The sequence below is a fragment of the Furipterus horrens genome, unplaced genomic scaffold (assembly GCF_987537825.1).
Source record: "Furipterus horrens unplaced genomic scaffold, mFurHor1.1.pri manual_scaffold_3, whole genome shotgun sequence".
Classification (NCBI taxonomy): domain Eukaryota; kingdom Metazoa; phylum Chordata; class Mammalia; order Chiroptera; family Furipteridae; genus Furipterus; species Furipterus horrens.
The window spans coordinates 202,416,734-202,443,178 of NW_028327173.1; the positions used below are offsets into that span (position 1 = coordinate 202,416,734).

Below are 26,445 nucleotides of genomic sequence, written 5' to 3' on the forward strand. Positions count from 1 at the left end.
GGGGGACACAAAGGGGACAACAGCACAGCTTAAACCAGACGGTTTCTACCCAAGCGGAACAGAGAGGCCTGGCTCAGACTCGGAAGCCATTGCGCTCATTCTAGAGTGGAGCGTCCAGAGGGTTCACCCAATGCAGGGAAGCCGTGGCAGCGGGGCCACGGGCTCCGGGACTTCCAGTTCAACCCGTGGCTTCGCCGAAGTCCCACCATGAAGGCAAACGCAGGCACGTGACTGTCTGTGGTCGGGCTGACTCTATTCAGAACACAGGGACGCCATTAAGAGCGTGCTTTCAAGGGACGAAACCAATTTATCTGCGAAACTTCAAAAATTCATTAAAAGCTAACCTTGATTTATTTACAAAATTACACAGGACATGTGCTTTAGCTGATGTGCATATCTACAAGTAATCTCCAACACCGATCCTCATCACGAGACGGTGAGCAGATCTCATACGGTTTGAAAAGCTGGAACTGAGGGCACATGCAGAAGGGGCGCCTGCCCGACACCCTCCCCCCTCAGGTCTCCCCCAACCCTGCTACTTAGGGGCCAGGACTTCACCAACTCACTCCATAACCACCACCCCGCTCCTCTTTTTGTTGCCCCTCCATCCAGACCTTCTGAGCACCAAACTCAGACCCTTCTCTCTTTCTTGGCCCTGCGAGTTACCCATCCGGAAAACCTACTATGTCTCTCCGCAGACATCAGCTCTCCTGGTCCTGGGCTCCTCACTCCCTCCCAAGAAGGCCCAGCATGAGCCCAGACCCCTCCCTGATGGTCTTCCTAACCCCCGACTTGCCCAGCTCTAAGATCCTGTCTTATAAAGATCTCCAAAGCGAATTTTTCACTCCTAGCCCAAGAAACGACAATGAGCCCTTACTGTGTAAGAATAAGTCAAAATCCCTCATTGGTACTATACGGTGCTCTACCCGCTGGCCACTCCTACTGCACTATCCCGTTCCGTATGTCATCCCAGTGGACCCCCTACTCCTGGCCAAAGGTTATGCTTCATCCTAACTCTGTGAATATACGTGCCACGTCCTCAGTCTCGATCTCTACTGACCCACGTCTCTCCTTAATTCTTCCTAAATTCGCCTGAAGCCCCACCGCGTCCGATGAGTCTTCCACTGATACCACCTTTACGCGTTTATAGTCTCCGCTCAGTATGTATCAGATCAGCGGATGTGTGTTGTTAACAAGAAGCAAACAAGAGTGAGGAGCGACTGTTTACGGAAGGCCTCCTACGCGCCTGGCCCTGTGTTTGGCCCTCTCTGCGGACAATACTGATGTCGTCTCTGTAACATCCCTTCTCAGTAGAGGGTGTTCATCTCCCTTTCAGCAAAAGGACCCCAACCCATCTCTCTCTGGCCTCAGGGCCCACAGGGCCCAGGACTGTGCCTGGAGGTCAACGGGCCTTAAATCAGCCTTTGCTCACCAGCTGCTTGCTCTGTAGATCACAGATGAGAAAGAAATATGCTTCTAGTGACGTAGGTTAGGTGTAAAGGGGAATTCCTCAAGCACGCGCGCACTGTAACGACCTCAGCTGAAGGCACTTTGCAGGAGGAAAGCCTCTTTTTCCTCTGTGGGCTCCAGATGGAATGAGGCTGGTCCTAACCAGCCGCTGCCCAAGCTCAGGGATGAGTCAGCACCAACCACCCCCTCTGAACGGAACACAGGAAACCCAAGGGGACACGGGGGGCTCCCAGGGGTGCCCTGAGTTTGTAGAAGCCTGATGATGCTATGAGCCAGGTAAGGAGAGGGATGCAGGCTCTGACTGACAAGCTGCTGGGCGTAGAGGAGCCCAGACAGGAGGACAGACCGGGGCTTCTGCTCAAAAACATCCCAGGATGTGGAAATTCCCTGAGACCTTTCCAGGCCCACCTACAAGCATGACAGCCACTCAGGGTGCCTGGAGGGGGTTTTCAGGAGCCGGAAGCTGACACCTGCAGATGTCTCCATGAGCCCACAAAGGGGTAGAACTTTTCCACCAGAATCTCCCACCAAACTGGGGCCAACCAGGAGACGTGTTACCATGGAAGGAGAAGCTGCCAAAGGGGGTCACCTGTCCACTTTTGGTGGAGACCTCCTGGAGGCCGGAGACCTCCCCTGGGTGAGGGCTGGCTGCAGAGTAATTTTGGCCAGGGGAAACCCCACCTAGGACCGTGGTGATGTTCTCTGGGAGGCATCCCAAGTTCCTCTGGCTCATCCCCGCTTGGAGGGTGCCTGCCCCAGGGAGGGTCTTGAGCGGGTGGGGACGGTTTCCCTGCACAGGCACGGATGGCTGTGGCTCTAAGAGCAATTATCCGCCAGTCCTTTCCCTGTCCCTGAATGCCAGAGCCCGTCCTAAGCCTCAGCTTGCGGGCACAGTACCGTGCAAGGCTTCTTGGCTGGAAAAAGAACTTCTAATTAACATGAAATAACAGCTTTCCAACACTTGACTGAGGATATGGAACTGAAAAGGTGTGGGCTGGGTTTAAGGGAACCAGACAGGAAGAACAATAGTGGGACTCTGAACACAAATGATGGGAAGTGAAGCAGAGGAACAGCATGAGAGAGACTGGCAGAGAAAAGGATCCGGAAGCACAGTCAGGCGAGGAAAAGCAAAGGAGCAAAGGCAGGAGAGGAAGGCGCTGCCTCAGAGACTGCTCCCTGTCATCTTCCCCAACCCTCAGCTTGTTCCTGAGGCCGAGACAGTGCCAACAACAGAACGAGGGACACCTGTCCTCCGATTTGCCAAACCCTGCTTGCTCACTTGAAGACTGTTAGAAAACCTCCGGCTGGGTGTGTGTTACAGAAATGAGGAGGACACAAATGAAGACTAGCGTTCGTTGGCTACAGCTGATGTCCAAAGGTATTACAGATTCAATCTATTGAGGAGAACAAGTTATACAAATCTGGGGATAAACCAGCATGGACGGGGTTTCAGGACGTGGAGCTATGAATTGTTCGGAGAGCGCCGTGGCGAGTGCCGGGCGAGACCGATTCTTGGCCCCGTCCTCCGAGTCCAACCACAAACTCAGATGTTTCTCTAAGTTAAGAAGCCACCTGCTGGGAAAGTGGTCTACTCCTATACCCTATCCCTGGCTCACAGTTCATTAACCTCATTGAAAATTTTTTTTGTTTAGAGACTCACCGAAAACTTACAGGAAATAAATAAAGAACAGGAGAACCTTGCTAAAGTATCAATCAGATCGTGCCATGGACAGCCCCAATCTGGCCTCGCACGCAGTGCCTTTCATGACCTGGCTCCTGCCCATGTGCTTACCCGTGGTCTGCCCACCGCCCACTGTGCACACCCTCATTCTGGGCATGATCATCTTCTCCCATGTGCTGCCCTTCTCCATGCCCCCGGGCCTTTGCACAGGCTCATTCTTCTGTCTTGAATGCCTTTTCCAACCATTTCTTCTTTTTAAGCATCTACTCATCTTTCAGGATTCAGGTCAAATAGCCCTCCTTGGCTGAAGCCAGTCTTAAGTAAAGGGAGTTATCTGTTTCCAAATGGAAATACAATTCCAGAAAAGGTGAGAGCTCTCAACTATGGAATAATAAGCTATGGCCAGGAAACATCTGCTTTCAAGACAAATGACGTAATAACAGCAGCAGCTGTCAGGTACTTTAAATATTTAATCACTGATTCTTACAAGAACCGTGCAAGTTAAGTTGCGAGTTAAGTCCTTGCCCGAGTTCATGCTGCAAGTCACCGGCAGAACAGAAACGGAAACCCAAACCCGTGAGACTCCAAGGCACGGAACAAGAAACCGAGGAGAAAGACTTAAAATAGTCTAACCACACCACTGACACTAATGAAGACTTACAGCATTTTCTAACCCATTGCCATAGAGTTAACACCCTAAATATGCAAAGATCTGTTAGCTACTGCGTGGAATGAACTGTGGTATAAAATACAGCTCCTTGCTCTCAGAGAAGTTACAGTCCAATTAGAAGGCAAGACCCGAGTACAAATGTTAGGTGTGACTTCTGGCTCAGGGACCGATGACGGCTCTGAACTTGAGTGGGGCTGCAGAACAGAAGTCTCGACTGCAGAGTCTTGCTCCTCGTATACATCAACACGGTTCTTGCAATACTAACCCTCTGTCTGTGCTTTTCTGTAACTTGCCTCTTTCACATAAAAGTCAGGCGCATATAAAATTATAGTCATTTGAAAGATCCAGTTAATCAAGGTTTTACTTTTTATTAAAAGTAACAGAAATGATATTTTACCCTATCTTTGAAAATTTTAAAGAACCCCCAGATAATTCTTGAAATAACAGCCATGTTTGGTTTAGTGCAGGGGTTAGGAAGAAGATGTCACGGTCCTGGTGCAACTCTGGGGCATGTGGCGTTGTGACGTCACTGGGCACCTTATGGCCTCTTTAATGTGTCTTGATCAGCCCCAGGAAGACTTGCCTGACTCCCTGGGAACCGTCCCAACCACGAGGCACTCGACTCTAGCCTATCAGTCTAGTTGAGCTTTGTACGACACCCACTTCGTGCCCCGGTTCTGACACCCCTCCTGCACTCCCTGTGGATCCTTGCATGTCCCTGGCTGTGCTCATGGTGTTCCACCTGCCTGCCTGGAAGTCCCCTCGACAGCGCCCCTCCCACTCAACTGTGAGCGTCTCCTTGTCTGACATCTTCCACGACCCCCACCTGCAGGCAGAATCCACCTCCTTCCTCGTCTCACATGTACAATCTATTTTGTAATCTGTTTAGTCGTCCCATGTTTGTACAGGCGACTACCTATACATCAGGGCCTGATAATGAATTTGTTCATCCTTTTGTCAATCAGTTTTAAAGCGCTGATTATGCCACCCAAGCTCCAAAAGGGAATAAAACATGGTATCTTCCCACCAAAGCTCACAGCCAAACACACGTGATATGGGATGAACACAACATGTATGAATAAAGCTCTTTGGCAGCACAAGAGGAAGGAGCTAGATTCTGCCCGGAGGTCATGAAGACACCAGAGAAGCAGCGGGCCTTTCACAGTTGAGGTGAGAGAGGCGCAGGGAGAGGCCGCGCTGGCAGGCACAGGAGAACTGCCAGAGCCCAGGCCGGGAGGCTTGGTGTCCACAGGAGCTCAGCCACGGAGTCTGGAGTGTGGGATTTAAGACTGGGCCCCCGAGACGGAGCTGCAGGGGTAGATATTTCCAAACTCTGAACCCTAATATGTCTTACAAAGCTTTCTGATGAAGACCTCTCAAGGAAAAGAAATTAGAAAAGTTTAGAGAAGTACTCAAGTAATAATTCCCTCCCGTATGATGCGGCAGTATAAAAACGCACTCATCAAGTACAACCGGGAAGAAACACGCGTCTTAATACACAAAACCCTCAACAATTAGCAGATCTGTAAGTGCTGTATTCCAGGCAGCTGACTCAGAAGTGAAATCACAGGAACCTTGAACATTTGGTGTTTTGTGCTGATCTGCGTGCGTGTGCGTGTGTGTGTGTGTGTGCACATGCATGTATGCCTTTGGGCTCAGCATGCCGGGAACCTGCCCTTTGTCTGGTGAACTCAGGCAGGCATGCAAAACAGCTGTGCAGAGGAGCACGTGGTATCTGCCACGGGGGCCTGGACTACCATCCCGACTCTCAGTCCCGGGGAGCCTGACCTGAGGGCCGCAGCAGGGGTGCTGCCAAACACCCAGAGGGAGGTGAGCACATTTCACCAGGTAAACGAAATAATAGGTGGGGCAGGGCAAGCCTGTGCAGTAAAGTTCTACCTTGGGAAGATGGTTTGGCAGCCACAGAGCAGAACGGTAGGAGAAATGAAAGGGCTGTGCTAAAGCGCGAGGTGACGAGGAGCGGGGAGAGGGAAACTGGAAGCCGGGTGAGTCACCTGGGAACAAAGGCTGAAAGGATGGAGAAGCGGCCCATCGCTGGGTGGGTGTCATCAGATACACCTAACCAGCTCTTCAGAGGGGAGGGAGGGGTTTCTTTCAGGTTCCAGCGTGGCTTTCACGGAGGAAATCCACCTCAATTCATTGCTATCAATATTTCTGATGGCTTACTGTGTGCTGACCCTGGAGCCTCTGCTTTCCTGGGTGGGTTTCCCAAGCAGCCCAAATGCAGAAGGTGGCGTTCTCCGCAACAAGCAGCCTCCGATCCTGGGCTGCGTCACTGTCACTGAAAATCAATACCTGCGCAGCCTGTGGGCTGCTTGGCCTGACGCAGGTGAACGGGACCCCATCACCAGCGGGTTTGCAGCTGTGCGGGCCCCGCAGCTGAGACCTCAGACCACCCTGAAGACCCTCTGACAGCAGCCGGAAGGAAGGGGGAGGCACGGAGCCCGTTCCTGTGATGGCTCCCACTAGACTAGCAGAGTAGTGCTTGAGGTCTCCCTAACGGTAAGTGTTCAGTAACTGTCACCTGAATGAATGACCTACCTGCCCAGCTGTTACCCAGAAAACACCCAATTTCTTCACCTGACTTACCTAATTGCTGTATGGACATGCTCTTCATTGGCTTATTTAAAAACCTAGGAATTTTTCCAATTAGCCAAAAGCTGGAAAAGGCCTTGAGAGGTCCTGCGATGCCTTGCTCCTCAGGGTGTAGTCCAGGACGGCAGCCTCAGCGTCCCCTGGGAGCTGGTGAGGTTACCACCCAGTCTAGACCCAACGGGTCAGAAGCTTCATGTAACAAGGTTCCCAGCTGATCTATGTGCAAATTTCAGTTCAAGAAGCCCACACTAGTTCCTAACTAGCTTCTAACTCTCCTTCCTAACCTCCGATGGTCTGATTTTTTTTGAAAGACCTCCAAGAAAGAGTTCCCATAGCCCCTACACTTAGGGAATTCTACGTATATTTCTTTCTTTCCCATAAGAATTTTGGGAGTATTCCTTTCTTAAATCCAGTGGGAATTCTGATAACCACTTATGTTAAACTCACACATGAAGGGCATCCTACCCGTGGTCCGGAACAGAACACGTCCCTTCTTTCTGGAAGGAGTCCCTGGTGGGCTTTCCAATGGCTGTGCTGTCACCCTGTCCAGGCCTTCCCTGTGTGTCTCCAGGGAGGGTCACTGTCACCGGCCCAGAGGGCACGTCCTGAGTCTGCAGAGCACTGAGCAATCACTTCCGTGGGGGGTGATCCTTAGGGATGAAAACTCATGTCTTCAGAACCAGGGGAGGAAACGGGAGCCAGGCTCCAGGTACCAAGGAGTGTCTGGCGTTGTGCCAGAGCACTCTGGTAATCAAACCGGAGCGTTTTTGAAATGTGCGCAGACCCACGGGAACGCTACCAGCAGACACCAGCTCACAGGTCATCTGACAAGCACGGCCCTTCTCACCTGAGCGTCCCCTCCAGGGAAAAAGCCCCGTTGGGGGACTGACCCAGGTGGCACACTGTCTGGGCTCTCTGAACCACTGAGGAAGTTCTAGAGATCTGACTACTTTTAAGGCCCACGGTTGCTCACGATAGAGACATGCTCTGATGTGCCTGCAGGTCTGGGCAGGTCACTCAGCATTTCTTCCACGATGGCCTTGCTGTCACTGTGACTGTTATCCCAGATCTCAGATCTGCTGGTTCCTGGGAAAACAGACACCACACTCACTCAGCAAAAGAAAGTACAGGAGCAGGCCCCCGGCTCTGCAGAACTTAGCAGCCCCTCATCCTTGACTGGGAGGCTGCAGATGTCCGAGCCCCAGAGGGCTCGGCAGTGCCTCCTGGTCTCCTCGCTCTGACAGGCAGGAACTCCTGTGAGATCCTGTATCAGTTACATTTTGCTTCTCATTTCAGTCAAAGTGTCAACAATCTGGAATACTCCCCCATCCTCCTAGCGATATTTTTAGAATAAAACAACGGACATATTTAGCTGAAATAAATCACGTCAAGAAACCCCAGTTTGGCTCATTTTTTTTGCTCCCGCTTCAGCTGGTAATCCGATTAGCATCCTAGAGCCAGCGCGAAGCTGGGAATGACCGGGACAGGTAGGCTGAGCTGAAACACCCAGGAGTCACACTGCCCTGCGGCAGAGACCTGCTCCCGTGCCCGAGTGTGACGCGTCTATGGAGGGAGTCATTCCATTTAGCGCTGTCCACCAAACAGCCAGGAGTCCACACCAACGGCCGGGACGGTTTCCTGAGGGCTGTCTCAGTGGCGGAGCTGGGGCCAGAGGGGGCGAAGTCAGGATGAAGCAGAGAGCCTGCCCTGGGGTATGCTGAGCGGCTTGGTGAGCAGTGAGTGTCAGAGGCCACCTGGCAAGGAAATAGCTGATGGCAAGTCTTCCCATCAAACTACTCCGGCTCTGAAAAGAATCATCTATTCTTCCTGAACCACAAAGCCACTGGTCATTTCTAAAGGGGGAGGGGGTGACCCGAGAAGGGTCTACTGCTTTGCTGTGTCCCCCCCCCGCCCCCCAAGGCCATCTCTCTGGCAGGTGTCCCAGTCTGTTTCCAATGCAGCTCCCTTGGCCTGGATTTCCCCATGTTCCCAAGTCTAAGCATGGGGGCTCAAGTGAAGACATGAGACCCTGGGACCCATTTCAGTGGCAACGGCAGGTGTCAAATAGATGGGGCTCCTCCACTCACCCAGATGGGAGACGCCCTTGAAGGGATCCATAGAGTTCTTTAAGACAGGAAGGAGGAAACCCGCAGGGTGCTGGGAAGCTGGGCCAGCTCTTTGGGACCTGAGATGGACAACGCTTCCCTCTGGCATGGGAGGCTGACGGGTCCCCAAGTCCTTGCCCCAGAAGCCTGCGGCTGTAAACCTGGTCTGTTCTGCATGTCCCGCCGTCTCTGTCTTAACCTCCTTGTGTTCCCATCTAGGACACTGTGAAGGGCTGGGTTTTGTTCTGCTTGTCTTGTCTCAGCGGTGCCAAGGGACACCAGAGGCAGGACCTCTGTCTACAGGGTTCTCAGCTTTAATGGGGAGCCCTACCCCCGACAGTGCAGGTGGCGCTGGTCACAGCAGTCATCTTGGTTGCTTCTGAGGCACTTGGCACCCTCCCGAGGAATCCCCCACGTGACTCTGAGCTGCGCAAAGGCAGGGACTGTGCTTTCCTCGCCTAGCGGGCACTTGGCAGCAAGCCAACCATGAACCGGGGGAAACGTTCAGAGGACAGTGAGTCTGATCATCTCCAGTTGGGTTATTGACCCCCTCCAGCTGTATTCAGCTCAGGGTTCCCACAAGAATAATTATGGGACAGATTTGGAGAGTCTCTTCTTCCTCTTCTTTGCTCTCCGATGCTTTGGTTTTATTTTTAAATAGTAAACTTTACGCTAAAATGCAAACGGTCACTACGAATGAACTGACATACACCTTTTATACTGTCTGATATTTTCTCACAGTGGCTGGTCCCCAGCAGGCGCTCTATGTGACGCCCTTGTAGTGGGGCCACATCATCATTCTGTCACCTAGTGCGACCTGGCAGAGTAAACACCAAAATGGACCACAGAGGAAACGCAGGTGGATGCGTGCTGAGCTACGAACACAGGCTACCAGGCTACTCAGCAGGGCCACTGGCAGCTGCCACTGAGGGAACAAACACTAATACGTGTCCAGAGTGTGCCGGGTCCTGAGTGAGGTGCCGGGCACCCAGAGGTGTACAGGAAGCGCCCGCATGAACTCTGAAGATGACACGCCATGCTTTGTATTGTTGAATGACATGTCTAGGAGAGCCTGAGACCTTGTAAAGAAAAGTACCTTCTGCCTGCCATCTGTGGGGAAGGGGTGGGCTTCAATGTGGCGGCCCCAGCCTAGCCTCCCTCAGCGGCCAGGCTGTGACTCGACAATTTCACCCTGGGTATACACCTAAAGAAACGCTGGCACATGGGCACCAGGGGACGTGTGTGAGAATATTTACAGCAGCATTGCTCATAATAGCTGGAAACAACCCACGTACCCACTTACGGGAGACTAGAAAAATAAATCTTGGTATACTTATACAAGAAAAGCTATTCATAAGTATAAATGAATAAATGGCTGCTATTTGCAATATGGATGAACCTCAGGAACACAACGCTAAGCAATGAAAGCAAGTGGTATACAGATATATTCAGTACGATTCCAGTAAAAATTTTAAACATGCAAAGTTAGAATTTTTATTATTTAGGAGCACAAACATACAAGGTATAGAACCACAAGACAAGGCTCCACATAGAATTCAGGACGGTGGTTAACCTGTGAGGTGAGAGGTGAGGGGATAGGACAGAGGGGTACACAGGCAATTCATAGGCTATGTTAATGTTCTTTTTCTTAAATGAAGAAGGGGTATACAAACATTAGTTGTATCATTTTTTTTTAAGATTTTATTTATTTATTTTTAGGGAGAGAATGTCAGAATATAGGGGCAGCCAGGGTGCAAACCTGGTCAGACAACAGGATATGTTAACTGACCTGGTCAGGAGATAGCAACAGGATGCAGAGGCGCTACTGAAAATGATGATAGGACCAACTCACCCTCGGTGAAACGTGTGGTCGGCAAGTGTAAAAAGTGTGCCTACAGAAGTCCAGGGGGGACTCCTATGGGCCTGCATGGAGGGCTGGGAGTCCCCATTCCCTTGCTCCCATTCTCCTTGCTCCTACCGGCCTTCGAGTTGGTCCAAGAGCTGCCTCTCCCCTCTACCTCCTTCCCCTTTTTTTCCTGAATAAACCCGCTGCCTGCTCCCACAGTGGTCTCCTGGCGATTTCTCAGAGCAAGGCTGCCCTGACAGAGAAGAAGGGAGGGAAAAAGAGAGGGAGAGAAACATCAACGTGCGGTTGCCTCTCGCATGCCAACCACTGGGAACCTGGCCCGCAATCCAGGCCTGTGCCCTGACTGGGAATCAAACCAGCGACCCTTTGGTTTGCAGGCTGGCGCTCAATCCACAGAGCCACACCGGCCAGGGCATCATTATTTTAAATATATTTAACAAAAAGTCCTTTTGCTTCTACTTAATATTTAATAACAATGTTAAAAGATTCTAAAATACTGCATTTGAAAACACTGTATTAATACTAATAAGAATTCCTATGAATTATTGAGTGACTACCATGGAATGATTACAATTAAGGCACTGATTGCAATGCCTTAAATGCACTGGCTAAGACAGCTACATGCCCTTGGAGTTCTGGCCTCTCTGTGTTCTTCCACACTGCTCCCATGAAACGACAAAAGTTGGTATTTAGGTATGTTGGAGAAGCTTCACGGGGACCAGAAAGTTCTGTAATTCTCTGCACCAGGCTAAGAAGCTAGCCGAGTCAGTTCTCGGTCCCACAGCTGGACAGTGGGGAGGGGGTCACCTCCCTCCAGCAGGTGCTGACCACACGTCAAGTATGCGGTCTGTGGCAGGTATGGCTTCCCGGCTTCCGAGAGCCTGCAATTCTGCTGGTGACGAGCCGGCACAAGCCAACAGAGAACACCTTACGACAGGTGCCCACACAGTCTTGCTCAGGTTGGTGTTGAAATGTTTGGGAACAGGTTGGGAACAGAGCATGGGATCTACTGACCGCACCCGGTCCCACTTCTAAGAAAGTATCTTTGGGAAGAAGTTTCTCATCACAAAGGAAGAAATACAAATATTTAAAAAGCAAACAAGTCATCGGCTGCTCGCAGACCTGCTGACATCTGCTTTGCTTTTTTGAGCTTACGGCTTAACATTAAAATAACAGGCCTGCATTCCTCAAATGTCTCCGCTGCTGTTCCTTACACTGCTTGAACAGGCTGTCAGCTGCTGTCACTCGGAGGCATTACCGTATTAGCCACCACCGTTTACTGCGTACAGTGTGGCGTGGCTATTAGTTTAATAAGCGCGCTGTGGATGACACCCCAGGCTGTGTATGCAGGAACCGCACGCAGGAGCCTAACATCTAACGAAGGTGTTGCAGGGTGGGGGGCAGGGAAGCCTGCTTTATAAATATTGATCAGAGAAACTGAGTTTAATTGCATCAGGTTCTACTTTACTGAGGGGTAAAGGACCGAAGGTTTTTTAAAGTACTTTCCCTATTTTAAGGTTCCATGGGCTAACCAGCTTCAGATAAAATCCAGAAATATACTCGGTATGCAAAAGAGCTAGTTTGAGATCTGCAAGAAGTAAACACTGCAGCCAAGCTCTTTAATTCACTCGGCATAAGTAGCCGAACCTACAAAAGAAATCTCTGCTCAGAGGTTTCCTGGATTATAATGAGAATTTTCTCGTTGGGGAGAAGAGAAGTGCTCTTTTCACTTGAAGACAAAGACATGTTTGTAATGGAAATGTGTGAACGGATTTTCCAAGGGGAGCTGCTGAAACTCACTGATTGAAAACACAGTGAGGTGATGAGGCAGAGAAATCAAGCCCGAGACCAAGATGAGCCACTTAAAATGTGCAGCTGCACTTATTTCTGAACGTGAAGCGATCCCGCCGAGCCGCTGGGCCCACCCCTTCCCTCTCCTCCTGTCCCCACCGCCCCATGCTGCCCCCGCCACTGAGACAATTAGAACCTGCCAGCTCACAGGACTGTTTACTGTTTCTGGCCACTGTGTACCGGTTACCTAGCTACTCCACGGAGGGGAAAATAGGAACCAAGTAGCCTGAGAGGCAGTGTCTTCTCAGCAAAGCCTAACCGACAAGCCTGGATTCACGGAGTCCAAGGGAACAGGAAGATAAGTAGGTAATTCAACCATATGGCAGTTTATCATGACAATTCTTAGCTTATGTACAACTCCTGAGCGACTGATTTAAGGAATTCCATTTCCTAGAGAATAAAACCAAGGCAGAAAGAGGTCTGGTTATCTTGATCGAAGCTGCCAAAATAGAACAATCACCTGAAACTGGTGGAAGCCCGGGGTCACGCGGGACAGACAGGCTCCAAAGCAACGTTTCCCCCGTTTCAGTCCCTGGAGTTTGCTCACGATAACGTTTGCCACACCCAGGTGGATCTATTAGTATTTACTTAATATTTTTATTTAAATTGACTTTAAAGCAACTCATTCAAAAAATTCTTACTCTCCCTCTGAGCAATAATTTCCATGAAATCGTACTTTGATATGCAGTTATATTTTTTCTAAGGTCCATTTAAAAATGTATAGCTATTAAAATAAAAATGTTCATCCCCAATCGTCTGAGATCGTCCTGTGGGCCCCAAGGGTACCGATGGGAACAGTGGAAAAAGTGTTTTAACCTAAGGACAACCTGACAGACGACAGCTGACCCTGAACAACACGGGGTTGAACTGCGGGGTCCACTTCTATGCAGATTTTTTTCAATAAATACTGTAACGGTATTTTCTCTTTCATATGATTTTCTTTTCTCTAGCTTACTTTATTGTAAGAATGCAACATATAGTACAGATAACATACAAAGAATGTGTTCGCTGACAATTTATATTTATGGATAAGGCTTTTATCAACAGTAGGCTAAGCTGTTAGTCGCTAAGCTTTTGGGGAGTCAGAAGTTCTCTGCAGATCTTCAACTGTGTAGGGGATCGGCACCCCTAACCCCTGCATTAGTCAAGGGTCACCTGCATATCTGTTTCAAATTTCAAGGAATAAGAAAAGGGACTAAAGGGAATTTTTTACTATTTACCCTCAGGATGTCTATGAAGAACTTAAGAGAAGGAAGTTGGTAAGAGTAAATTTAATAACTTTTGAGTCGTGAGAAACAAAAGCCAGGATGACTTACATAAAATTTTCCGGATATTCACTCAGGGCCATGTCAACGATGTTGAGTGCGTCGTGGTAATGCTTCTGAGCGGACAGCAAGAGGGCCAGGAGGTGCAAAGAGTTGACGTCGTCACCTTGAAGCTGCAGGGCTTGCCGGACGTACCCTAGAGCCTCTGGTATCTGGTTTAAAACAAACCCAAAAGAATTTTTAAACACACACACACACACACACACACTCACACACACAGCCAGCATTTCTTCAATATCTGCTTCTCTGTAACTATCAAGCGTCGTTTCGCCTTGTACAACACTCAGATTTCAGGCCAAGTCTTCACGAAAGCAGCAGGATATTAACCACAGACATGAAGAGGCACCATCTTCAAGCAACAGTCTAATCGATGAAGTAAAGCTGTTCCTCTGCGTAAGTGCCAATACCAACTCTTCTTTTCCCCTAACTAAACCCTTTCTCTTTTTCCACAAAACCGATCTAATTTTGATCATGGTTAAGATAACGTCACTAAATGGAGGCACATATAAATTGCTGGAGGTTTTTAGTGGAATTTAACTGCGGAACTGTTCTCATTTTTTAAAGTATTACCGAAATTAAAGTGCTTAGTAAGTGACGAAACCTTTAACAATGATCAGGCACCTACGATTCCTTCCAACTTCCTTTGCCCTCGTTCTCCATTAGACATCAAGGAAACATATAAACATACAAGCGAACAGAGACCCCGCCCCTTCCCAAGCTACAGCCCAAATAACTCGATCCAAGAAGCAATGGCAATACCACATTTAATTCAAGTAGGACCAGGCACAGGCTTAACCTTAAACATGCGACAGCTGTTCGAGACTTTCTTCACAACCGTTGGTAAAATGCACACATGACGAACACCGGACGCTGGAGATTCCATGCAGGTTTAGCATTAGCTAGGGAGAATTAGAACTTGAAGCTGGATTTTGAAAGCGAGCTTGAGATTGAAGCTTCCTACACAGCTCGCCCTGGGGCCCCTCTGGTCTCCCCTCCCAAGTTCAGTGTCATGGCTGGAGCCCCTTTCAGCCCTCCTGCCTCTTCCCAAACCCTCAGACACTCACTCCTTAGTAGGAAGCCATGGCTTTGTTTTTTCCCTCTCTGAAAGCCCATTTTTGATGGATTTAATTATAAATGCTGACTATGGAGGCCTTCTGCTTTGAGCCATAGAATCATGGCTCTTACAGCTAGAAGAGAGATCGGCCCAAACCTTCACTTACAAGACGAAGCTGAGTCCAGAGATGAAATAAACACTTGAGTAAGGTCACCCAGCTATTGAACTTCGGAGACGAGAGGGGCGCTGGATGTTGATTTCGCCCCCACCCTCTCCTCCTAGTCAAAGAGCATTGGCTCTGAAGCTAGGAGCGTCACAGGCGCCCTGCCCATGGTCAGCATGGACTCGCTGCCACCGAGGTCTGGTGCTGTCATGCTGCCTGCCCACAAAGACTGCTGACACCCACAAGGCTCCACGTACTTATCCACCCCTCTGCGTGAGTGCGGACGGTGTGAACGGCACCCAGCCCGGTATAGGGGGGAGGGCCGAAAGGCCGGGGACACCCACAGTGTCCATGTGCAGGGATGACCAAAGCACTCAGGGACAAACTGGCACAGGGTTCAAACGATGCCCTGAAGGGCAAGCTGACTTGAAGGAATTCAAAGCTGGGTCCTTCATCCAGTAAGTATTCCCGAGTGCCGACCACCTGCTGGGCAGTGTTCGGGGTGTCAGGGTACAGCAGTAACCGACACAGGTTCCCGCCCTCGCGGAACCTCAAGTCTAGTGAGAAAGACGCTCAATGGGAGAGCTGGGTAAGAGGAAGGAGAAGTGCAGGCTGCTGCAGGAAGAGGCTCTGCGGAGGAGGGGACAGAGGTCCCAGTGGGGGAGAGAGGCCAGGTGGCCGGTCACCAGCCCTCAGCTGCTGCAGCAGCAGCTCATGCACAGCCCAGCTGTGAGCCACACCACGCCAGGTGAGAGGACCTTGACGGAGGAGGGAGCTTGGTCTTCTCAGCCCCCAGGTCACCAATGGGAGCCACTGCTCCGGGAAGTCAGATGCATGCCTACTGCCCGGGCTGCCAGGGGAATGGCATGTCTGGGGAAGTGACCTTCCGTTCACCCTCCAGTCAGCACTCAGGAATGTGCTGGGGTTACCACCAGTGTCTTGCACCTGGTGGGCAGGCAGACATGTGGCCAGAGTCTCCAGAACAGCTGGGAGGGGACAGGAGGGGATGGGAATGGCCAAGGCAGCTTCTGGAAGCTGCCAAAGATGAAGGCCAGCAAAGTTTGTCCCTCTGCTAACACTGTGGATTCTCCTATTTCAAGGAGCCACTGTGTAGAATTGCTCATACCTTCTACATATTTAGAAGAACTGGTGTCTTTTGTCTACGCCTGCGGGCATCTTCCTGTCAATCACCACTACCCTTATGGCACCCAAGCCCCAACCAGTGACTAGATGCTGAGGGCTCAGCACTGGGCTCTGCTGGCATGGGACACGGGACACAGGCTCTTTGATGACTCCTAGGTTCAGGGTATGTGCTCTGTGCTGTGTCCACGTGGCCATCCAGCCCCCACAGCAGAGCCTGGCGCGTCTTCCCCGCCGATGCTCACACAGGACCAGGACACCAGGGTCGTCGCTGTGAGGAGGCAGCGCCCTGTGAGAATGGCCCCGGGCTCCAGGCCAGCCTCAGGCGTGTGGAGGAGCAGCTACGAGCCCGAACTGAAGCGTTGAAGGAGCCGGACAAAGAACGTGCACCGCGTTTAGGAAATATTCGAGAAACTGACCTGTCTGGAGATGGCGAGCTGCAGAGCCAGGTAGAAGGCTGCTTGGTGGTCTGTAGGTGACAGACTGTGGGCCCTGAAACAGTATTTACAGCTATGAGCACACGGGAGAAGCTGTTTTTACTTTCCCTATCAAACAAGTGTTCACATTTGCATTTTTATGCCAAGGCCACCTATTTAACTACTGACTGTTTCATTTAAACTCTCCACCTTTGTTCACAAACAAAAGTGATGCACTTTCCCTTCTCTGTATGTTGGTATGACACAGTAGCATGTTTCTGCGTTTTGTCTGGCCTCTGGAGTGGCGGCCAGGGGTGCCCGGCTTGGAGGAGGAGCCTGGAGGTGAAGAATCCACAGGCCGAGCTTTGACCTGCGCAGCACGCTGAGCAGAAGAGGCGTCGTGCTGGGACACCGCGAGGCCACGGGGGCTTTGGTTCAGTTTTGGCTTGGCCTTAGCGCTACTTCATCCCAACTTCTGGATTTCAGAGGGACGACCTGAAAATCAAGACCTGGCTTTGCTTGTAAAATGAGGTTTTGGTTTTTGATGGACTAACTCAGTGGTTCTCAACCTTCCTAATGCCGTGACCCTTTAATACAGTTCCTCATGTTGTGGTGACCCCCAACCATAAAGTTATTTTCGTTCCTACTCCATAACTGTAATTTTGCTACTGTTATGAATCGTGATGTAAATATCTGATATGCAGGATGTATTTTCATTGTTACAAATTGAACATAATTAAAGCATAGTGATTAATCACAAAAACAATAGGTAATTATATATGTGTTTTCCAATGGTCTTAGGCGACCCCTGTGAAAGGGTCGTTTGACCCCCAAAGGGGTTGTGACCACAGGTTGAGAACCGCTGGACTAACTCTAGGAAGAAAAGAAGGATACTCATTCAGTCTGCTGAGGCTACTGAGCCCCATGCAGCTTGCTTATTTTGTCCATGTGATTCTGACATGTAAGACTGTGGCTAAACATTGGGTTTAGTTTTGTTTGTTTTTTAAATATTTTTTAAATTTATTTTTTAGATTTTAATTTATTCTTAGAGAGAGGGGAATGGAGGGAGAAAGAGAAGAGACACATCAATGTGTGGTTGCCTCTCGTGTGCCCCCAACTGGGGACCCGGCCCACAACCCAGGCAGGTGCCCTGACTGGGAATCAAACCGGTGACCCTTTGGTTTGCAGGCCAGTGCTCAATCCACTGAGCCACACCAGCCAGGGCTGGGTTTAGTTTTATTAACCAGCCTTTGATGCCAGAAGGGAAGAGGCTGTGCTGGCCTCCGAATTTATTTGCAAACGTGGTTATTCTTGCTTTTATGTGGAAGTCAATTGTATTTCACCAAGAGCGACTCAAAATAAGGCTGTATATGACATCATTCTGTGTTCAAAGTCTGGAGGGAAGAGAAAAGAAACTTACACTTTCTTCAAAAGGCACTGTGGAGCAGGCTAATTAAACACAGTGGGGCCCAGATAGTAAACACACCTTCATGCCGTTCTGTCAACATTCTGTGATTAAAGCAGGATCTTTTAGCCACAGAAAGCAAATTCAGGAGAAAGAGGAAAGCCAAACCATGAGGGAGGCACCTGCGGCAAACGTGCCGCGAATGGCTCTCTTCCGTCACAACGGCTTTCATGGCAGTGTCCTTCTGCTCCGGGGTGGGAGGGGGGGTGGTGGTTGGCTAAAAAGTCTTCCAGGTGTTTGTCCAACAATCTGGGACGCTGGTCGGGCAAACGCGGTAGCACACTCGAGGGCCTGCGGGGCAAGGGGGATGGTGGGGGTTGAGGGGCAAGGGAGCCTGTCCTTTCATTGCTCTTACGAGCAGAGCACCTGAAGTCGCCTCCCTGGTTACTTCACCAGTAACTGTGCCTCAAGACACAGCCTGAGGACTCCTCGCCTTAGAATAAGGGCCTCAGCCTCTTTGCCCGTGTTGCCCTTTTCATGGCTTGTTTCTGCTAGAGTGCTCCTGTTTTTATTATTTCATCCGTATTGGTTTTTCCATGAATCTGTACATCAGAGAATTTTTCCCTTTGGTGTTCATAAGAAATAAGATTGGGATGTCATGGTTTCTGTCTCTTCCAATTATTCAGGGAAAATGAATACAAAATCAGTTATGAAGAGACATTGAATTATTTAGTATTCTTTATTTTATCTCATTTCTTTCATAACTGATAAAAAGCCAGGCTTCTACAACCCTCAAAAAAGAATTCCTCAGAGCTATCATTTTCTCAGTCCAGTCTAGATGGTGCACAAGTAAGGTTAAATCAGAGTGTGGTTGCCTCTCCCCAACACCAACTGAGTGGAAAGCTGGCAATGGTCTGGTGAATTCAGGGTTATAGATAAGAATAGTTCTGACCACAGGCCCCCGTGGCCTCAGCAAATGATTATTAACTGTTAGCCACAGCACTGTGAAAAAAATCAAACCAGAAGTGCTAACGATCGTGGCAATTCTGGGTGGATTAGGGCAACATCTGAAGAACTGCAAACTTGGTTAACAGTGGGTGTCCAACTGCCAAATTCCTAATGAGGCACAACTGAAACACAGACATTTAAAAAAAAACTCACTTATGTAATTTGGCTAATGTGTTAAACTGCCCACTTTAGCCCAGGAAAGAAAAAAAAGAAAGAAAATAGAGAATGCCCAACAAAACAAGAAAAAGTGCATGGTGTTGATCACATGAGACTCTAGAAGGCTTGCTTCAGTCGTGCAGAACAACTCAGCAGCTATCTTTCCTGTGGCAAAACCACGGTGGTATGCCCACAGCCCACCTGCTCGACAGGTGTCACCAAGCGATGCAGGTGAGAGGAAAGACATCCACATTCCTGAGAACAGTAAGCCTGCTGACCTCTGTTCATGAACACAAAGCAGCCCATAAATCCCGTTCCTGTACGGCGGGCATCTATCTGGTAGAGCTGCAGAGAAAAACTGCAGGGATGCTCCCCAACTGCCTCCCTTGTTAAAGCAACTCCATACCCATTTATTTAATTTATTGTCTACAAATAAAGAATTGTTAGATTGCTAGGTCGGCAGGCCGCCCATCTAGCCTCCACCCACCGATCCATCCATTCACCCACCCACCTACGTTGTTTCAGTACCTATGTGATGCCAGGCCTGTGCCAGCTGCTGAGATGAACCATGCAAGCGCCTTTCCTTGAGGAACATCCCTTCTCCCCCCACAGAGCCCGGGGAGACCCACAGTGGCCATTACAATGCAGTGGGAGCAGGGCCCTGAGACAGGCACACCAGGCCACTACTGGAGAGCACGGGATGGGCCTCCCAGACCACCTGTCTGCAGCCCAGGACACCTTGAGGTCCACCCCAGTGCTCTCCAGACTCCCCAACAGGCTCTCGAACTGAACCAACAATATAGAAAAGACTGATCAATTTTGACCCTGGTCATTAAGATACATATTGTAACAAGGATAACTATAATTTACGAAGCATCTACTATTAAGCATCTGGTCCAAAACCATCTAGCAAAAGAGACAGGGTTGGAAGTGAAATTCTGAGGCCTGGACTCTCCACTCTATCACCCGGCTGCCTTGTTTATCAATTCTCCTGAAGTCCCCTTCAGTTCAGATTACAGTGGGCATGTGATTACTGTATTATTCAGTTAAGATAAAAATGTGCAAACCTGGTCAGATCTCTCATGCAGGCACTTCCCATTAGTGACACACACAGGATGACCGACTTGACCAACCCGGGATTTCCCTGGTTTAGCACCGAAAGTCCCACGTTCTGGGACACGGCTCAGTTCCTGACAAACTGGGATGGTCGGTCACTCTGTACACACAAATCACACTACACTCAGACTTAAATTCCACCTAGTGGGGAGAGAGGCTCCATGACGTGCGACTGGGTATCATCACACTGAATGACACGCATGAGCGCCACCACGCTGCCTGTCCTCCAGGGAGCAGCCCAGGGGTCTGCATGCTGGGCCCCAGCCTCTGCAGCGGGCTCTCAGCTGCTTCCAGGCTTTTCTCGGCAGGTGGGAGCCTGCACAGCAGGAGCCACTCAGCTCAGCTCAGTATCTTCAGGAAGCTTTGCAAACAGGTTCGGTTTTTTTTGTTCCCACGATACTTAAGTATGGGGCAAATGGACTGGTGCAGCTGCTTGGGTGGAACTTAAGTACAAACAGCCCAGGACCTCAACACTAAGATGCAGAAATGCAAGTGGGAGGCCTTCAAGAACCTTTTTGAATCCACTACAGAGCAAATCTACTGAATTCTGACTCCAGAAAAAGTTAAGAGTTAATTTTTACATGTTATATTGGCACTTTTTCCTTTTTAAACAAAAATTGCCAAACAATAGTGTAAAGAGCATTGTGGGGAGATAATTTAAATACATAGTAAAAAAAAAAAAGTACTTTTCATCCAAGTGGTTTTTAAATATCCATTTACATTTAAGAAGTAATACAAATCATTTGTATTTACTTAAAATCTTTCCTTACAAATCAAGTTGACAATGTACTAGGATAGTCCTAGTTAATGTGTACTTGAAACAAAATAATTTTTATTTCTTTGAAAAATATTCTTTATTTCACACAAATACTAATTTAGGTTAGTCTTCCACAACAAATCACGTAGGTTCGCAGGATTTTATTACTCTTTATTCCCACATGAACTAATATTTTAGAGATCTCTTTAAATTACAACCTAAGTAAAAGGAACAAAAAGGAATTCAGGCCAATGGAACAGCTGTTACATAACATGAAGCTGGGAATTCTGATGGCTCAGGGCAGACCATCACCATGGCTGTCTTCAGAGAGCCAGTAAGATGCACTGGCTTAAGAAAAGTGAAAGGGCCCTGGCTGGTGTGGCTCAGTGGATTGAGGGCTGGCCTGTGAACCAAAAGGCAGCCAGTTCGATTCCCAGTCAAAGGCACATGCCTGGATTGCAGGCCAGGTTCCCCGTGGGGGGTGATGGATGGATCTCTCACACATCGATGTCTCTTTCCCTCTCTTTCTCCCTCCCTTCCCCCTCGCCAAAAATAAATAAATGAAATAAAATTGAAAGAGATGTAATGACCACTTTCTTAGGCATTCATGCATGTGTTTTACAAATCAGGACTGGAGAATTCACAACTCCCAATCATTTGAAATGGAAATGCTTTCCACACTCCTGTGCTGAAGACTGCCAACAAAAGCTCAGCACAGAGACAGGAGACCTGTTTGCGATGTCAGCTGGCACCCTTTGTCATGAGCCAGTCTGGGACTGGCAAGGTGAAGGCACTATCGGCAAGCCTGGTAGGAAACAGAAATGAGATGCAAGATTTCAGGCTAAGTGAAAGCAAGCGAGAATGACCCCGTGGAAAAGCAATGCGTACACCGGACAAGTCTGCAGGTAACCCCAGTGCCAGGAGAGAAATCTAACAGAGGTTATTAGGTATTGAGAAGTCCTCATGACATTTTGGTGCAAGTAACTGAGTTTCTCAAACAACTCTGAGGAAGCAGTAAAACTCAGTTATCTTCACAGTGAAAGGGTCAATAAGCAATTAGAGATCCGACATCATGGGCCTGTACTTTCAGGCAATTGTTCATTTTAGTGATTTATTAGAGCTGCAATAAGAATAAACTTAGGGCAGTGTGGATGGCAGGGACCAGAAAGGCTGGGTCAGAGTCAGGAACCCCTGATTCTATCCTGACTTCAACAGCTATGTGACTCCGGGAACTCTTCCCACTCCTGCATGTCAGTCTGTTACCTGCAGCGAACATGCTACTTGTCCTGTCTCCCTCGCCGGTGCGGGGGGGTGAGGACCAGGTTACATAAGGGATGTGTCAGCACTGTGACGCTCCAGTGCCTGCTGAGAATAAAGCATTCTCCGGATTTCACGGAAGGTGCACGGATGCAGACAAGCACAGGGCACTGTGGAGCATGGCTGGGCTGGAGGGGACAGGCTGGCCTGGTGTGCTAGAGTGTTTCAGAGACTGTCCTAAAATCTGGCCTTTTCATTTATTAATATAAAAAGCTGCAGCTTGACAGGGTAAAAAAAAAAGCCAGGAAAAAATGATCCTTTTTCTTGAGGATGACAAATGTCTTTAATAAAAGGAATCATCTCCCTAGACGCACAAAGTATCTATCTTCTTGGAGCTGAACGGCTTTATTATAAATTGATAAAATGCGCCCAAATAGATGAACAGGTTAAGAATGCAGATTTACATGGCAACAAATAATGCAGTGAGTTCTGATACTGAATAACCAGTGCTCAGACCAAGGCTCCCAGGGGTAAAACACTGTTTACATAATCCTTATAAATATCTCTTCCTTTTATACTTATCATACTGTGGTGTCATGCTGTACAGCTGAGCAAAAAGATGAACTCCCACTCACCTCTGAAATGCAAGGAGCGCCTTCTTCTGCAGGACCTCCTGCATCCCTCGCAAGGAAGCTGAGAAAAGGGTTCAATTAGTCAGAGGTGTGGAAGATCAGGGAGTTTTGCACAAATACAAAGCTTATCACAAAAGCTATGCATTCAGCTGGATTGCAGGCAACAGATCCTGGGTACCGTGTGCTCAGTCCTGTCCCAGGCACTGTGGAAGACGAGGCCATTGTACTCACTGGGCACCATGTGGAACGATGCCGAGGGGACAGTGTGAGCTGGGTGGTCACTCTTAGTGCCCCCAGGCATAGGGGGCTATCTTTGAAAGACCACCCAGGAACTCCAGAGAGGATCACGTCTGTTTTCTTGAGTGCAGGCATGTAACTCTCGGGTGAAGCCTGTCTCTACCAGGATGGCATTGAAGACAATCAAGCACCAATGGGGTTGGACTAGACGGCCTTCAGAGGTCCTTCTGGCACAGAGGAGCTATGATCCTTGGCCAAGGGCACTAGCCTGATGCCATGAAAGGCCAGTTTAATTCACACTGTGCAAGGACTTTCAATACCTTGATATGAACACAGGGACCAACCAGGCAACTCCAACACTGTAACGGGAAAATCAGCTCAAAAGTGCGAGGCCATCCTGCCGTGAGGCAACACTTTCCCTATGCAGAGCATGTGAGAAATGGATCCCTTGGAGTCTGTTGCAGGAACTAAAAAGGTACTTCCTATTGGGGCAAGAGAAACATCCTGGAGGAACCTGTTTATGGCTGGAACTGGAGGAGGCCCTTATCTAACAAATGCAGCGTGGCAGATCCCATCCCGACATCACACTGAGAATGGTCGAAGGCTGCCCCAGAGAGTGGGATGTGTCTGTAACCCGTGGCTCACAGGACAAGAGTGACTGAGCCAGAGGGAACCACAGAGGGGGCCCAACTGAATCACGGATGCCAGGTGAGGCCATCAGGATCAAGCGCCTCTCTCAGTGTAACAGGACTAATTAGGGTAGAGTCCAAATTCAGAATCTATACGGATAAACATATGGCATTAAATTTATACTTCACTGAGAGTCTACTATAGTTAAAATAATGTGCTGGGGATTTCCATTATCTCACATGTATATAAAAAGTTTGCAAAAAAATCTATTATTAAAAATCCACTGCTATGCAATACTTCTTCAGGGTATGTGAAATTTTAAGGCAGAGGAAAGAAAAATTTGGGATAACTTGTAAAAAATACTATAGCAAAACTATAAAGAAAGAAGCAGCAAGTGAGTGCTATAAAAAGTCAGGACAGTCTTTTCTCTTAAGGGGGCCCTGAGGGGGGGGCTCCGGGGCTGCCAGGCTCTGGCTCCTGACTGGGTGGTGGCTACAAAGACATGTGTCTTCTAATTCATTCAATTACACATTTGCTTTTGAATTTTTAATATGCTTGTTATATTTAACAATACATTTTAAAGGAATAAGAGTAGAGTTCAGAAAAAACAATTTATCAATGTATACTTTCTGCAGACATATAACTGAAAACTTCATTAAGTATACAAAACACTTTTTAACCAGAGCCTGTCCACCAAACTCCGAGTATACCCCAAACGTATGCTATCACTGTGTGGGTATCTGGTGAGCCGTCACACAGCATGCGTACATATCTGTGAATTAGAATGTACACATGGAGAGGGGGCAGGTCCTGACCAATCAAGGGGAGCTTCCTGGAGGCGGCTGGCCCTGAGCTCTTCTATATTCCTGTGCTTAAGACGCAGCATCCTTTCACATGAGGACAACCCAACCAAGTGCTGGGGCACAGGCAGGCACAGGCTGGGTTGGGTGAATGGGTTCTCAAGGTACCCTGGTCATCTTACACCTAATGGCAGATGCCCTGCACCTGCCAGCCGGTCACCTGTGCACCGCCAGCCCCATGCACCTGGGGAGGACTCGGGAGCCCTTGCACAAGGCCTTGGTCCCTGCCCTCCCATTCTCCAAGCAGTCCAAGCAATGAGGACAGCAGCAGCCGGGCCCCACGGGACGGCACACCAGAATGACCCAGCCCAGACGCACTCCAAAGACGGAGGGAGCCGCGGGGGCTGCCCTGCCCGTGTCCACAGCGCCCCGGGGCGGGGCTTCTCTCACCGTCAGTGGCCTGCAGACTGTACGTGAGCCCCAGAGCTAAGTAGCCTTTGGCCTTGAACTCGGACGTTTTCTCTCCCGCATCAACAACTGCTTTGGCGAACTTCTCAGCCTCTTCCAACTGAAAAACCAGACAAGTTGAAAATAACAATAACCTGCAGAATTTCTAACGTGAGTTACCGTAATCACTGGCTGCCAAAACCAGATTCCTGACGAGTCAGAGACATCTTCCAGTTCCGCTCTGGCAATCCCATTTTGTAGAACTCCGAGCCTAACAGTCCTCAGGATTCCCACCTTGCCTTTTCTCTTTAAAGTTTCCCTTTTGTCTCCTTTTCCAAAGTCATTCTCACACTTGGTGGGGCTTATCCTTTTCCATCTTCACTTCTTACCAAGCGGTTCTGTAATTAGGTTGTGCTAGGTACCCAGAAGTTGAATTTTAGACACAGGGGTGGGCAAAAGTAGGTTTATGGTTGTAACACAAATAAATAATACAATTAAGTAATAATGCAAAAATAAATTAAAGTCTGTGTTTCATGGACTCACAACTGCAAACCTGCCTTTGCCCCACTCCATATATGTAAGTAATGAACTTCTTGAAATGCTTTGTGTTTCGGTCACACCGTTGTTGTTTTTTAACAACATAATGAATCCATTTAGGCTTGGATTCTCCTTCCCACAAGCTGTTAAAAATGTCAAAACTCCTTCTATTTCTTTCACGATGCACAGCCCATGGACCGGCATCAGCAGAGCCGGGGAGAAAATGTGCACCTCTAAAGGACACCCACCACGAGACCTGCGCACAGTCATCGGAGGCAGAAATAGTGAGATTTGTCCCTTCGAAGGATGGCAAATGTTGCTGCTATTAACACTGGGACACAGGACACGGGAGTTCATTACTCTCCTTGCCTCTGGGATGGTTAGACGTTTTAATATAAAAATGGCAAAAAATGTAAACAGGAAGAATGCGTTGCATTCATCTTAAAAAAAAAAAAAAAAAAAAAAAGAGTAGGTTCATTTTAGGCGTTGGAGACCGGAGTGCCACAGTTGTGAACAGTTCAGCGCCACTGCCGGATGGGGCATAGCGGGGTCACAGCTGGAACCCGTCCTTTCTGAAGGGGGGTTGGGTGCCCTCCTCCGCTTGCCAGCTGCTGCCGGTGCCGCTCCTGCGCCCATGGCCCCCAGCTGTCCAAACCTTCGCGGCTGCGTGTTTCAGGTGACAGCCTGCTCTTTCAAAATGTCTTTTTCCTCTCACATTTTACCAAGTAAAATTTAACACAGGTAGGACGCTTTCTTCACAAGGCTTACTTTTGTCCTGTTGGGTGAGAATAAATGGGGGTGGGGTGGGGGATATCAAGCAACGAGGACCATAAAAATCCTTAGCAAGGCCCCTCTGTCTTGAAAAAATTCTTCTTCTCACTGATCTTTTTATAAAGTCTAAGAAAATAAAATAAAACTCCATCTCAGTAACCAGCCTGACTTTTCTACTTTCTACTGAAAGGGCATTTTTTGAGGGGCATTAAAGCTGTCGCCAGTTGGGCTGTTCCCCAGATCAGACGGGAACAAGACTATCTGAGGAGGAGAGCGGACGTGAAGGCAGAGGAATGAAGAGAGCTGGGTTTCCACCTGAGCCCGAGGAGGGGGC

General features: G+C 49.0%; 1 protein-coding gene across 7 annotated transcripts in view; it reads right to left on the reverse strand.

Annotated features, from left to right (window-relative positions):
* Window positions 1-26,445, reverse strand: part of TTC7B (tetratricopeptide repeat domain 7B) — a 215,858-nt gene that overhangs the window by 63,528 nt on the left and 125,885 nt on the right. For all 7 annotated transcript variants that reach the window (XM_090271296.1, XM_090271294.1, XM_090271292.1 and 4 more), the window contains 4 exons: window positions 24,807-24,924; window positions 22,693-22,750; window positions 16,362-16,434; window positions 13,577-13,737 (listed from right to left, as the gene is read on the reverse strand). In XM_090271296.1, the coding sequence (XP_090127422.1) occupies window positions 13,577-13,737; window positions 16,362-16,434; window positions 22,693-22,750; window positions 24,807-24,924 (410 nt within the window). The remainder of the gene's footprint in view (window positions 1-13,576; window positions 13,738-16,361; window positions 16,435-22,692; window positions 22,751-24,806; window positions 24,925-26,445) is intronic.